The sequence below is a fragment of the Ochotona princeps genome, chromosome 1 (assembly GCF_030435755.1).
Source record: "Ochotona princeps isolate mOchPri1 chromosome 1, mOchPri1.hap1, whole genome shotgun sequence".
Classification (NCBI taxonomy): Eukaryota; Metazoa; Chordata; class Mammalia; order Lagomorpha; family Ochotonidae; genus Ochotona; species Ochotona princeps.
The window spans coordinates 36,069,303-36,082,955 of NC_080832.1; the positions used below are offsets into that span (position 1 = coordinate 36,069,303).

Sequence of the window (13,653 nt, forward strand, 5' to 3'; positions counted from 1 at the left end):
GATGGAAGATCTTTTTCTCTGTCTCTCCTTCTCTTTGTAAATCTGCCTTTCCAATAAAAATAAGTCTTTTAAAGAATAATTTTAACAACAACATTGGAAATGTCTTGTACACAAAATATATTTAAATTGGATTTTAGGCAGATTCTTCTCTTATTTAGTGCCTGAAAACATAAAGATTCTGCAAATTACTGAGTTTGATGTAGCAGTTGATAGTTAAGACCCCTGCATCCCATATTGGACTGTCCGGGTTTAACACTCAGCTCCAGCTCTTGATTCTACTTATCTGCTATAGGAGACCCCGGGCGGTAGCATTGGTAGTTCAAGTAATTGGGTCCTTGTCATTCATGTGGGAGACATGGATTCAGCTCCAGGCTCCCAACTTTGAGGTGGTCCAACCTCAATCACTGTAGACATTTGGGGAGTGAACTAGCCAAGAAAATTCTGTCTTTCCCCACTCTGCCTCCCTGTTGAAAGCAGTAAACCAAATATTAATGGAGGAACAAAGGCAATCCCAAAATATTTTTACAACACAAACACTCCATTTTCTGTAATTGCTGTACAGACATAATTATTTTCAAAGCTCTCTGGTTCCTGACCTTCACATGAATAAAGAAAACAGTAACCTCTTTTTGGATAAGCTGAAGCTGGGAACGCAAAGAATTAAGATGTGAACAAGCTATATTCTCAACATATTTATCTAAAGAGCTATTTGAAGTGCCTACTTTGACACCTGAGATGAAAATCTGAGATTTCCTTCTAGGCACCCGTGCTGCTCGCCTTCTGAAGAGTACTACATTTAGTGCATAAAAGAACAGGACAATAAGAGAGGAAGTGAACAATTTATTGTTGGATAGGGACTGCTTGCTCTTACAATATTTCTCTAGCATTCTCTACTCATACAAATTTCTCATCTTCATTTCAGAGGAATGTGAAAATATTAAATGCTTTTTGAAAATTTCAATGTGATACTAAGGGTACCATAAACCCCAAAGGAGCCTTAAAGGCAGTGTTCCTATATCTAAGGGCAGACCTTTGTTTCAGAGCTTTATTTGAATCTAACAAGCCACCTGAGTGATATTTAAATAAATCTGAAGTGGAAAACGCCTCTTAGGGAGAAATGCCCTAGTTTTAGCATTTGTCCTTGATAATTTCAAGGTTTCAATTTAATGTTATCCACAGGATAAAATAAGTTTTTTTAGCTCCACAGGCTGACCTCAGCTATTTTTTTAGCATCTTCTACTCCATCTTTACAATGTCTCCCCATCTCTGTAAATTCTTGTTACAGAAGTCAATCAGGGGTAGGTGTTGTAGCACAGTGCACTAAACCACTGATCGTGGTGTCAGCATCCCACATAGAAGCACTGGTTCTAATCCCAGATACATCATTTCTACCACCGTTTTCTGCTAGTGTGCCTGGCAAGGCAGTGGAAGATGGCCCAGGTACTTGGTCCCCTGCCACCCATTTGGGAGACTAAGATGATGTTCCTGAGCCCTGCCGTTAACCAGGTCCAGACATGGCTATTGTGGCCATCTGGGGATTGAGCCAGTTAGGAAAGGTCTCTGTCTCTCCTTCACCAGCTTCCATTGCTGTGCCTTTCAAATAAACAAATGCATAATTTTAAAAATATACGAAGTGTCATGACATCTGGCACATAGCACATTCATTCCTCTGTGTCTAGGGCTGCTCACTAAATTTTATTTCTGTTGGAATTCTTCACATTCTTCCAAGGTCAGCCATCTAGGATGACAGCTTCTGATTCCCCAGATGGGAAATGACAGCTTCTTCCCTGGTTTTCTCAGTTCTTTGTTGATGTGTTGTCTGAGCTAATACTGTTTTAGATATTTACCTACTGTTTCAGCTACCCGCTTTCTTTTTGTCATCTTACGTAACTCTGTGGGAAAAGACTAAAATATATCTTAGTCAGATTTGTTTACCATGTGGTACCATAAGCATGCCAGGAATGTGATAAATGTCTGTGGAATGAATGAAACAAGTTACCAAACTGTCAAAAAAAACAATTTTTAAAAAAACTGGGTACATTGCCATGTAAACTTTGTGTGTCATCCTTCTATCTAATGGCCATTTGCGTTATATCTTCTATATCTTTGAATGTCTTCTATGACAATCTAATCATGATATTGCTTATTTAAACCCAACGATCAAATTGATTTTTATAGCAATAATTCAGAGATTAAATTCAAATCTTATTCAAAGATATGATGTCTGCTACCATAAATTTAACATAACTCTTCTCCTCACATTATATTACATCCTACTTACAACCTACCCATACTGATTTTTGTTCCAAATATTACTTTTCTTTTTCTTCCCTTCCCTTGCTTTCCACTGACTAGCTCATCCGCCATCAGATCCATGTTGAGCTGTTAGTCCTTTCAGGAAATCATTTCTAGCTACCTGCACCATCTCTAGCCCCCAGACCAGACTTAACCTTTCTCCTATCTATGATCAAATGTGAGAGAACTGTTAAAAAGTTTGTTTAAAAAGAGTTTGTTTTGGTGCCAAAATATTTAAACCCAAGCAGTTTTTCATAAAATGCATTCTCTATGAATTTTTCAAATACCTCTTGCAGATTACAAGAGATCAGACAGGCTTGGGTCAAGATTTGATTTATCCACTTACCAAGTAGTAACCTGAAGTCATGCAAATTTTAGCATAAATCAGAATCATTCAGAGAGCTCAGTAAGTCATGGACTGTGAAGTACTGTTTTTAGTGGGCCTAGGATGGGTCTCAAGAATTTGCTTTGCTACCAGGCAACTCTGATGGTTCTTTTCTAAGAATCACACTTGGAGAACCACCACTTTACATCATTTATTTATCCACTTCTGCTTTTCTGCCTTTGAAAACTTTGGTTAAACTTCTGTGATATAAGGCTAACAGTGTGATTTAAAATTAATTGATAGAATAAAAATAAACTGTTTGACGTGAATTAGCAGTTGAATCAATGTCAGTTCTCATTATTTTAAAAATTAACATTACTTTCTTTCCATTGTGCTGAATTCCAAACAGATGAGGCATTTGGAAAACTCATAATTTTCTCACAAGTGTCTTATCTGATGCATAAGTACACACTAAATAAAAAATTAGTGAAATTAATTCTAAGTGATAAATGGGTAAAATGCATTATATATGTGTGTATGCATGTATGAATATTATTTAGCTATGAAAAAGAATGAACTCCAGTTATTTGTAGCAAAATGGATGAAATTAAACCAGAAAGCAAAACAAAGACCACATATTCTCTCTCATATGCAAAAGCTTGCCTTTTTGTTTAACGTTTGACATGACCAGGGCTTTAGAACATGTCTCACATTAAGGTATGTGGGTTCAGGTCCCGGTTCCAGCTCATGACACCAACTTGTTAGCAAGGACTTTGGGAGGGAACAGTCGCAAATGACACAGTCCCTTAACTCAGTGGTGCTTGTTTGAGTATTATTTAGGATCAACTAATAAAATGTGAGCGACTTTACATACCAATCCAGATTTCAGGATTCTCTTGCAATAGTCCACATTCCTGCATTGCATTGTTGAACTGAAGCTACTCTGATTTCACCTGCTCCTTGGGTTGGGCCATGCCCCCTCCATTCGACTACAACTTCTGCTATTCCTTGCATATTCAGTATGTATGTGGGTGTGGGTGTGTGTTTGTAGAGATGTGTGAGGAGAGAATATTCTTCAAATTGGACATAAATCCATTGACAGTTTATCTTTTCAAGCTTATAGCAACGTAACTCCAAAATAAGAAGTTACTCCCTTGTTTTTCTTTAATAAAATGGAATATCTGCACTCATTTTTTTATTAGAATTACATAATGCCGCATTGAATCAATGGTCTAAATTTTGTCAGAATTGTTTTTCTGCATTTCTGTTTCTCATGTGATCAGAAAATCATCAGATGCGTTCTACTGTGAGATTTATCTGAGTGCAAAGTAAAAACAGATTTAAATCTATTTGCCTTGGTTTTGTCATATGAGATTAGAACTACTAAAAGCATAAATTAAATAAAATTAAAATTATAGTTCCAAAGCTAAATGTCTTCTTATTTTGTTTCAGTTATCTTTAAAAAGAAGAGGAAGCAAAGATTTGCCAAAATCTGAAAAAAGAGCTCAGCAGACTCCTCCAGAGGTATGTGGAAATACAATTACAAATAATACATTAAGCACCGCTAAATGTACATACAATTACATTTATGGTAAATAAGCTACATTTATAATCGGTGTAACGATTAGCTAAACTTCTGCAAAGCAAGGTCAAATTATACATATTAATTATATGGCTGTAGAGACAAGTGGTATAAAGTATTCAATGTAATTGATTATAAAGCCAACACTAATAGCCCCGTTATAATTGCTTTATACTGCAAGCACACTGCAGAATATCATTAGTGCTTCGTGCACTGCTGTATTGGCGATCTGTACCCCTGTTGCTAATGTTGTTCCTTCATTAATAAGGTCGGTAGGATGGTTGTTCCTATAGCATCAGTGGGGAAATAAAAGAAATGTTGTAGAAAGGCATGACAAAAGGAAGGAGAGGCCTAGAATGAAATAATTCTTTATATCAGTGACTGAAGAAGCACGAGAAAGGAAACAAAGGAATACAAATAAAGCTCAATATTCAACATGGGCTTGTTAACAATCAACATAGCCATAGCAGGATCAGCTATCTAACGCAGTGGTTAAGATGCCACTTGGGACACCCTCCCTCCATACTGGAGTGCCCAGATTCGGATTCCAGCTCATCTCCTGATTTCAGACGTCAGAGCCCTGCTAATGCACTCAGGGAGGCAGCTGCTGATGGCTCAGGTACTTGGGTTCCAACTATGCCGCATGGGACACCTGGCAGGCCATCCCAGCGCCTGACTTCAGTCCACTGCAGCTTTGGCTACTGCAGCAATTTATGAAGTGAACCAGCATTTGAAGTCCTCTCTGTCTTTAAACTAAGTAATAAATATGCCTTCTAAATAAAATAAAGAAACTTCCAAAGATTGACTCTGTGTCCAAGGTGATGGGAATCTTAACACAGAAGAGGAAATATTTAGCACAAAAGAGACACTGTGGTTCTCCAGAATAGCTTGGCTCAGTATTTACTTTTTTTTAAGATTTATTTATTTTTATTGGAAAGGCAGATATACAGAGAGGAGAAGAGAAAGAGAGAATAGTCTTCCACCTGTTGATTCACTCCCCAAGCAGTTGCAGCGGCCAGAGCTGCACTGATCCGATGCCAGGAGCCCGGAGCCTCTTCCGGCTCTCCCGCATGGGTGCAGGATCCCAAGGCTTTGGACTATCCTCTACTGCTTTCCCAGGCTACAAGCAGGGAGCTGGATGGGAAGCAGGGCCTCTGGGATACAAACTGGCGCCTGTATGGAATCCCAGCATGTGCGAAGCAAGGACTTTAGCCACTAGGCTATTGTGCTGGGCCCAGTATGCATTTTATTTATTTATTTTTTTAAATAATCTTACTTAGTTGATTAGGGTACAAAGGGTCAAGGGCTACAGGAAAGTGGGTAATCCAGTATTCATTTTTAAATGTCCAACTTGCAATCTGTGGCAGTATAAATTTAAAAAAGAAGAGCAAGGCATTTTCACATTGAATAACTTCAATGTGAATTTCAGCTACATATTCAAAATTTGAAAAGTTAATTGTAATCATGTTTTAAAGCATAGCATTGAATGTGTGTTATTTTCCCCTTTGCTTTCTCAACTTATTCTGTCTTTTGTTCATTTTTTCCCTCTTTCTGGCACAAGAATTTATAGTTGCTCCACATTTCTGAAATTTGGGAGAATCTTTTATCTAGGTCATACCTTCTTTTTCCACCTTTCTTTCTGCTCCCTAAATAAGCCCCATGCATCTCTGCTGCCAGTTTCTCCACTTGCTCTTTCTCATAGCTTTAATCGCTTTATTCTGCATAGCTTGCTGTGGGTTACTTCATGTGTTGTCATAAATACTCATCGCATACTCACCGCACTTTGTTTTAGGATTACATACTTAAATTTTAAATGAGCTTTAATTAGTGGTTTATGTTTAATCTACATTTGTCTTCCTCATGCACTTATTTAAAGGTTATTCTTTCCAATAAAATTTCCTGAACCAGGAATTCTGGACTGTTCTGATTCTAACCCCCTCCCACTCCATATGCATGTAGGCAACTTTCTGTCAAAGATATCATGTCTCTTGCGAGTTTCAAAGTGGGAACTTGGCAACTAGCAAAAGTCAAGATGCTACACAATTCAACAGTTTTTATTTCATGGACATAAAGTTGCTGAGAAATGTATAAGCATAATGTTGTGGCATTTAAAGTGTTGCTGTCATTTCAAACGTAGTTGTTTTCAGGGGATTTTGTTGCCCACCTGAAAGGTGGCATTTTTATTATAATGTGACTGATTATTACTCAAACAGCTTTGTATTTCACTTTGATCATTTATTTCGCGTCTTTGCTTTATTTCTTTACATGTTCCACTAGCAACAGAAAGGCGCTGCTTAATGAGAAACGGTATTGCACAGCAATCGAAAAGAGTAAGGTTAGGGTCTTGCTTAGGTTGAATTATCTGGAATATACCTTAGACAAGTCACTTATTCTGTAACTTTATTTGCTCATATGTAAAAGAGGTTGTAATACAGCATTGTTGTATATATTTACTAAATGTGTTGATGTATTTCATTGATTAGAATTCAATTTAGCCTCCCATAATGCCTCTCCAAGTCAAAGCCAGGCTCCGCTCACACCTTAGCAAGCTTGCGGCAGCTTTGTACTCCTCACTCACGTGCTGCTTGCACCCTCTTATGAGCAAGTTGCTCATGTACTCAAAACCACAAAACATATTGTTTTACATCCTAGAATAATTTAATCTTTCTTGCAGATTCATAGTAGTGAACATTTTCTTTTTGGTTACAATGGAGCAGAAACTCTATAAATCAAACGTACTTGGCAATTATATGTATAGCACCAATTCCAAATATATAGTAGTTAGATTATAAAATGAGGATGCAAGATACACAGAATACAAGTATTTTTTAAGATTTATTTATTTGTCGAAAGGACATAGAGAAATCTTCCCTGGCTGGTTCATTTTCAAAATGCCTGCAACAGCTAGGGCTGGGCCCAGGCGAAGTCAGGAACCAGGAGTTATAGCTGTATTTCCACAGTGGAAAGAATATGAATTCAAGGTGTTCTCTTGCATATCAGAATGCCTCTTGAAATTTAATCACTGGCCTATAAAAGGGCTGATAAGAGGACTTAGTGATAGCAGGAATGTGATGTTCAGGTTCAGCAGCCTGTCACGCTCCTGGTAGAGCTGGGAGGATGTGAGACCTACATCCTTGTCCCGACCTGCAGGACACGAGACTCAAAACCCGAGGATGGACTGGGAATGCTGGGCTGCTGGCCCAAGAAACACACGGACACACCTTTTTGGTGATAAGAGTGCTCCATGCTCTTTATTTTACTCCTTATATACCTTCTTCTCTAGGGGAGGAGGAGAAGGGGAGAGGTTTCCTTGCTACACTGAAACAGGGGAGGAACTAATCATGTATATTGAAACAAGGGAGGAACTAATCATCTATACTGAAACAGGGAGGAACTAATTATTTGAACAGGAACAAGGGTGGAGGTTCTGTTCCGCTTGCTTTGCACGGAATGTTCTAGCCATAATATCCTACTTGCTGTGGTCCTGCTTGCCCAAGGCAGGCTTTGCAATGCAACAGGCTGTCAGGTAGGCCAAGTCTAAGGCTCCTAAGTCTATGGCTCCTAACACATCCTGTTCACCATTCCATCCATCTCAACGGCTCTGGCCCCATTGGATATGTGTCGCTGGAAAAACTCATTTTTCCTGTCCCCTTCCCCACCAGAGATTACTGTTTCCCTACCAGAGTACGTCTCAAACACAGGTGAATCTCAGTGCTAGGTAAGGAAAACACTTTATTTCCCATTTTTAAACTGAGGAAACCAGTGTTTGCAGAAGTTACATGATTGACCCCAAGAAAGAGAGTTTTGGAAGATTGTCTTTGGAAAAACAAAAAAGTTCTTAAGCATAACACTTACAGCTCTCAATGAGAGTGGGTTTCCATTTTTTCTTCATTTTAGTTTAGTCTGTGACTGGGAATTGAAGATTGTCATAAGACTGTGCAGAAGGAACTTCTACAGAATCTACTCTGTTACCCTATCACCATGAAAAACCAACTTTACCCATTTCAGACTGATGGAAGTACATCTTATAATAAATGTCATATAAATGGAATTTCCATCTATCTGTCCTTGAATGGTCCATTCCAGTGTGAAGCTTTCCTCACTTAACGGTCTTGAAAACAATTTTCCTTTAAATAGGATGTTAAAACAGGTTGGTTTATGGATGGCATAGTGATCATGGAGCCAAGCATTAGTTTCAGACAAAACAACTCAAATTTGACCTTTATCCTTTGCCAATGACTAATTATGTAGCCAGAACAAGCTATTGAGAATCTTTAAATCCAGAATTTTAGTATATGCTTACTGTAAACATTAAGTAAGAACATGTGTATAAAGAACTTAACAGGGGGTGTGACTGCAGCGTAGTGGGTTAAGTCACCTCCATCCCATATTGGAGTGGCATTTCAAGTCTTGGCTGTTCAGCTTCTAATTTAGCTTCCTACTAATGTGCCAGGAAAATAGCAGACTATAACCCAGGAGCTTGGGTCTCTGTCATCATATGAGATGAGGATGGCCTTGTCGCACCCTGGCTTTGGCCTGTCCACCACTGGTCATTAAAGCTATCAGGATAGTGATCCAGTAGATGGAAGATATCTTTCCCTCTCTCCCTGCCCTCTCCGCATCACTCTGTCTTTCCCATAAAAACAAAACAAAAATAGAGAATTTTATTACCTCTGGCTTCAGAGTAAATCCATAAATAACAATGAGGGCATTTAACCATGTTTGTTTGCAAGAAATAGATCTGAAACCATTACAATTAGGGATATTCAGTCATGTGTCTTGTTAATCAAATAAAAAAAAAGTTTTGTGCAGTTACAATATAACAGGAAGTTCAGAAAGTTGGTATAAAATGAGAATTAAATGATATGTTAATGGAGAGGCATTTTGCTTGGGATGTCTGCATCCCATATCAGAATACCTGGCTTTGTGTTTCACCTGTTTCTGATCCTTCTTTCTGCTCATGCATACTCCACGAAGCAGCAGGTGAGCATTTACTCAGGTCCCTGCCACCCATGTTGGAGACTTAAGTTCCAGGATCCTGGCTTTGGTCTGACCAGCCCTGGGGTTTGCTGGCATTTAAGGAGTGAACCAACAGACCAGATATTCATTCTCTGTGTGTGTGTGTGTACCTTTCAAATAAAATGAAATTAAATGAATCAGAATATTTGAAAATAAAAGATGTTTTAAATGAAATCCATTCCTATGCCCATTGAAAAACACAATCTTTCCGCAGTCCCCACACAGAGAAGTCTGAATAGTGATGATGGCAGCTTTTCTTCCTTCATCCCGTTCCCTTTTTGCTTCCCACATGTAATGCTGCCCTACTCTTTAATTTGCCAATTAAGTTCAGTGATTTGGAGAACAAAACACAACAGCTAAGTCTGTGTCCTTGCACCTCAATGACAAGAAAAAGAAGGGATTTTTTCAGGCATCCTTCTTTATGATTTACATAAAAAAAAAATCTGTCCTTTTCTTATTCCCCAAATGAGGAGGACAATGAAGACCTGAAATGCCAGCTGCAGTTCGTTAAGGAAGAAGCTGCTTTGATGAGGAAGAAAATGGCCAAGATCGACAAAGAAAAGGACAGATTCGAACACGAGCTCCAGAAATACAGATCCTTTTACGGGGATTTGGACAGCCCTTTGCCCAAAGGAGAAGCAGGGGGTCCTCCCAGCACCAGGGAGGCGGAGCTCAAACTGCGGCTGAGGCTGGTGGAGGAAGAAGCCAACATCCTGGGCAGGAAGATCGTGGAGCTGGAAGTGGAGAACAGGGGCCTGAAGGCAGAGCTGGACGACCTGAGGGGCGATGACTTCAATGGCTCTGCCAACCCGCTCATGAGGGAGCAGAGCGAGTCCTTGTCGGAGCTGCGGCAGCACCTGCAGCTGGTAGAAGACGAAACTGAGCTGCTGCGCAGGAACGTGGCCGACCTGGAGGAGCAGAACAAGCGCATCACGGCGGAGCTCAACAAGTACAAGTACAAGTCGGGCGCCCACGAGAGTGCCCGCCACCACGACAGCGCCAAAACCGAGGCCCTGCAGGAGGAGCTGAAGGCGGCGCGCCTGCAGATCAACGAGCTCAGCGGCAAGGTCATGCAGCTGCAGTACGAGAACCGCGTGCTCATGTCTAACATGCAGCGCTACGACTTGGCTTCGCACCTGGGCATCCGCGGCAGCCCGCGTGACAGCGATGCCGAGAGCGACGCCGGCAAGAAGGAGAGCGACGACGACTCGCGGCCACCGCACCGCAAGCGCGAAGGGCCCATCGGCGGCGAGAGCGACTCGGAGGAGGTGCGCAACATCCGCTGCCTCACGCCCACCCGCTCGTTCTATCCGACGCCCGGACCCTGGCCTAAGAGCTTCTCTGACCGGCAGCAGATGAAGGACATCCGCTCGGAGGCCGAGCGCCTGGGCAAGACCATCGACCGCCTCATCGCCGACACGAGCACCATCATCACCGAGGCGCGCATCTACGTGGCCAACGGGGACCTGTTTGGACTGATGGACGAGGAGGACGACGGCAGCCGCATCCGCGAGCACGAGTTGCTGTACCGCATCAACGCACAGATGAAGGCCTTCCGCAAGGAGCTGCAGACTTTCATCGACCGCCTGGAGGTGCCCAAGTCTGCGGACGACCGCGGCTCCGAGGAACCCATATCCGTGAGTCAGGTACAGTTCTGCCTTTTGCGAGCCATGGCGATGGCGAGGCTGGCACGCGGAGCTGCAGTCCCTTGTGGGGCATCTCCGCGCACCAGCTTCCACGCCCCCCCGCCTCCCGCCTAGGGAAGTCCTTCAGTCTGTCCCTCAAGCCTGAAGTTTGAGAAACAACATCACTTAGTAAAGTAACTCTTGACCCACCTCTGTCTTCTTTCAAAGGGCAATTCATCAGTACCACCCTAAGTTTTTGAATGCAGTTGAAGGGATTTGTAACATAATGTTAGTGTTTTAGAAGGCCAAGGTTTTCATGCCGTTTTGTGAGGCGATCCAGATACAAGAAGACCCGGGTAGGAATCTGTAAACGTAGCTCTGAGGCTTTTAAGCTAAGATCCAAATTGAGTTTAAGTGCGAAATAGATGGAATATATGGATGACGACTGGTAAATATAGAAATCAGTGGTAAAGAAATACAGACATTTGTCTCATATCCTACCAAAGGCAACAGGCAGAGATGGCTCCTTTGCCGTAGGTGGATGTAGCATGATCATTCTTTATAGGAGGAAATCGGCATCGGTTCCGTGGTGGAGACCTTGCGGACTGGGGCAGGAGTGTAACACCGTAGTTTTGCAGCAATACTAATTCAAAGGGAAAAGTAATAACCATTCCAGCACAGGGTCAGCCAGCACTTTTGCTCCTCCGTGATTTGTAGAGGCACAGCAGATGAATCGGACTCAGCTGCATTGGTCAGGTATGTGAACACTTGAAGACCAATGCGTTTTTGCAGAGTAATCCCCACCAGAGGTCATTGATGAAAAGACACAGGCAGTGCTGTCCCCCTCTGGCAAGCCTGCTATCCCGTATCCTTTGGCGAGCCCACAAAACTAAGATACATGCATGGCTTCTAAGACCCGCAAGACTGTTCTCTAGAGACACCAACTTAACGCACGGAAGCATGACCTGAAGCTAAATGCCTGATGATCACAGCCAGAAAAACCGCAACCCTGTCGCTTATTTAGGGTGCATGTAGCTTCGCTTTGCTATAACAGAAGAAAATGGTTTTATGATGAAGCTTATATTTTGAAATATCAAGGTTTATTTTTTCTTATTTATTATAGCAAATAATTGGTTTTTAGTTTCCTTGTTGCAGACGTTTGAATACTGTTTTGAGCATGTGGTTTTTGAGTTATACCTTCATGGAAAAAGTAGAAATCAGAGTGAAAGAAAGCCCTGTAAGTAATAGTAGGCTTTCATATTTTGTAAGTACAGGCATAATGGGGGTATCTTCATGAATATTTACATGTGTTGATACGAATTTTACATTTTTAAATTATTAATTAACTCTTTTCTTTGTTTTTGCATTTACCTTCCCAGATGTTCCAGCCTATCATTTTACTTATTCTCATTCTTGTATTATTTTCATCACTTTCTTACACAACAATATTTAAACTTGTCTTCCTTTTTACACTATTTTTTGTACTGTAAATCTTTCATCATTTGTCATTCATTGTAGTATTTTCAGTTTGTTTATTTTGTTCACCCTTCAAGAAAAGAAACAGAATTTCTGTAGTAACCAATGCTCTAAAAACACTGAAGACTGCTTATTTCTTTAAAAAGATCCAACTTATCATCCCACTACAAATTCAATCAGAAGCTCTGGGACTAAATATTTCAGGTAAGAAAGTAAGTGTGACCTTATTTGTGGTATAAATCAATGTAATTTTTTGGCTCCTTTTTATGCATCTTGGTTTATGCTCTTCTTAATAAATAATTGCCAGATTGCCTTTGAAAATAATTACTCCTGAGTGGCCATTTGGATAATTCAAAAACCGAATAGCTGTAAGTTCATTATATTTCTAAATATTGAAGAAATTATTAAGTACATTTGTTGGGTTTCATAAGACAAAAAAGATAACTTTGACACCCGGTGAGTATCTGCAAAGATTAAAGTGAATAAATGGGATGCGACGCTCATGGAAGCAAAGAATGCATTGTGATGTTGATTTGCTCTGTCTAGAAAGATGTAGTTGCAAGCTTAAGAGTGGATTGGGTCCTAGTTTGCTAAGAAAATAATGATCCCTCCCCTACTGTAGCTGACCAGCTTCCTACCCCCACAGCCATTTGTATATTTTTTATGTCTGTTGCTTGGAGTCCTGTCCTCTGTTATAAACTGCTGCACAGAGCAGGACATACATGTGCATTATTTCAGGTAAGAGAAACAGACAGTCATTCCCCAACAATTCATTAAATCACAGGCTGAGACCATAAGCTTCCTTCCAGTGGGAGAACTCCCTGGATATAAGCCTAGTGAGCACTCCCCATCCCCGCTTCTTCCTCACACATAAAGTGGCCTAGATAAACATCATGCATACAAAGTCCCCACTCTTTGATAGTTTCCCAGTAGAATCTGGGAATGTACCAGAAATCCCAGAAATCCAGCACTAGCTCAAGTCATATACAATGTGTGTTTAAATACTCTTGAGTTGATTGGTTGGTAGAAAAAATATATGACATAGTTAAGTATGTTACACCTCAGCAAAAAAAGAATAATATGCTTAAAAACTTGGTCTTGTGATGAAATTTGACACTGATAATGACTTTTTAAATCTCAGAAATAGGATTGCAAAGAGGTATGATTCATTTATACACACATAACCCCATAGGGTCATTTCTCTGAGTGTTAAGATAACAAAACCAAAAAAAAAAAAGGAAAAGAAAACCTCACTTCACAATAATTGAAGAGATCAATGTAAAATACCTGTTTTTACTCTCTGTAGTTTGTTTTGTTTTGGGTTTGGAGTT

At 40.5% G+C, this 13,653-nt stretch overlaps 1 protein-coding gene across 1 annotated transcript in view; it reads left to right on the forward strand.

Annotated features, from left to right (window-relative positions):
- SOGA3 (SOGA family member 3) overlaps positions 1-12,512 on the forward strand; it is a 32,414-nt gene extending 19,902 nt beyond the window's left edge. The window contains exons 4-6 of the mRNA XM_004587229.4: positions 4,073-4,144; positions 9,692-10,867; positions 12,226-12,512. Of these exons, the coding sequence (XP_004587286.2) occupies positions 4,073-4,144; positions 9,692-10,867; positions 12,226-12,336 (1,359 nt within the window). The 3' untranslated portion in view covers positions 12,337-12,512. The remainder of the gene's footprint in view (positions 1-4,072; positions 4,145-9,691; positions 10,868-12,225) is intronic.
- Positions 12,513-13,653: the final 1,141 nt, after the last annotated feature.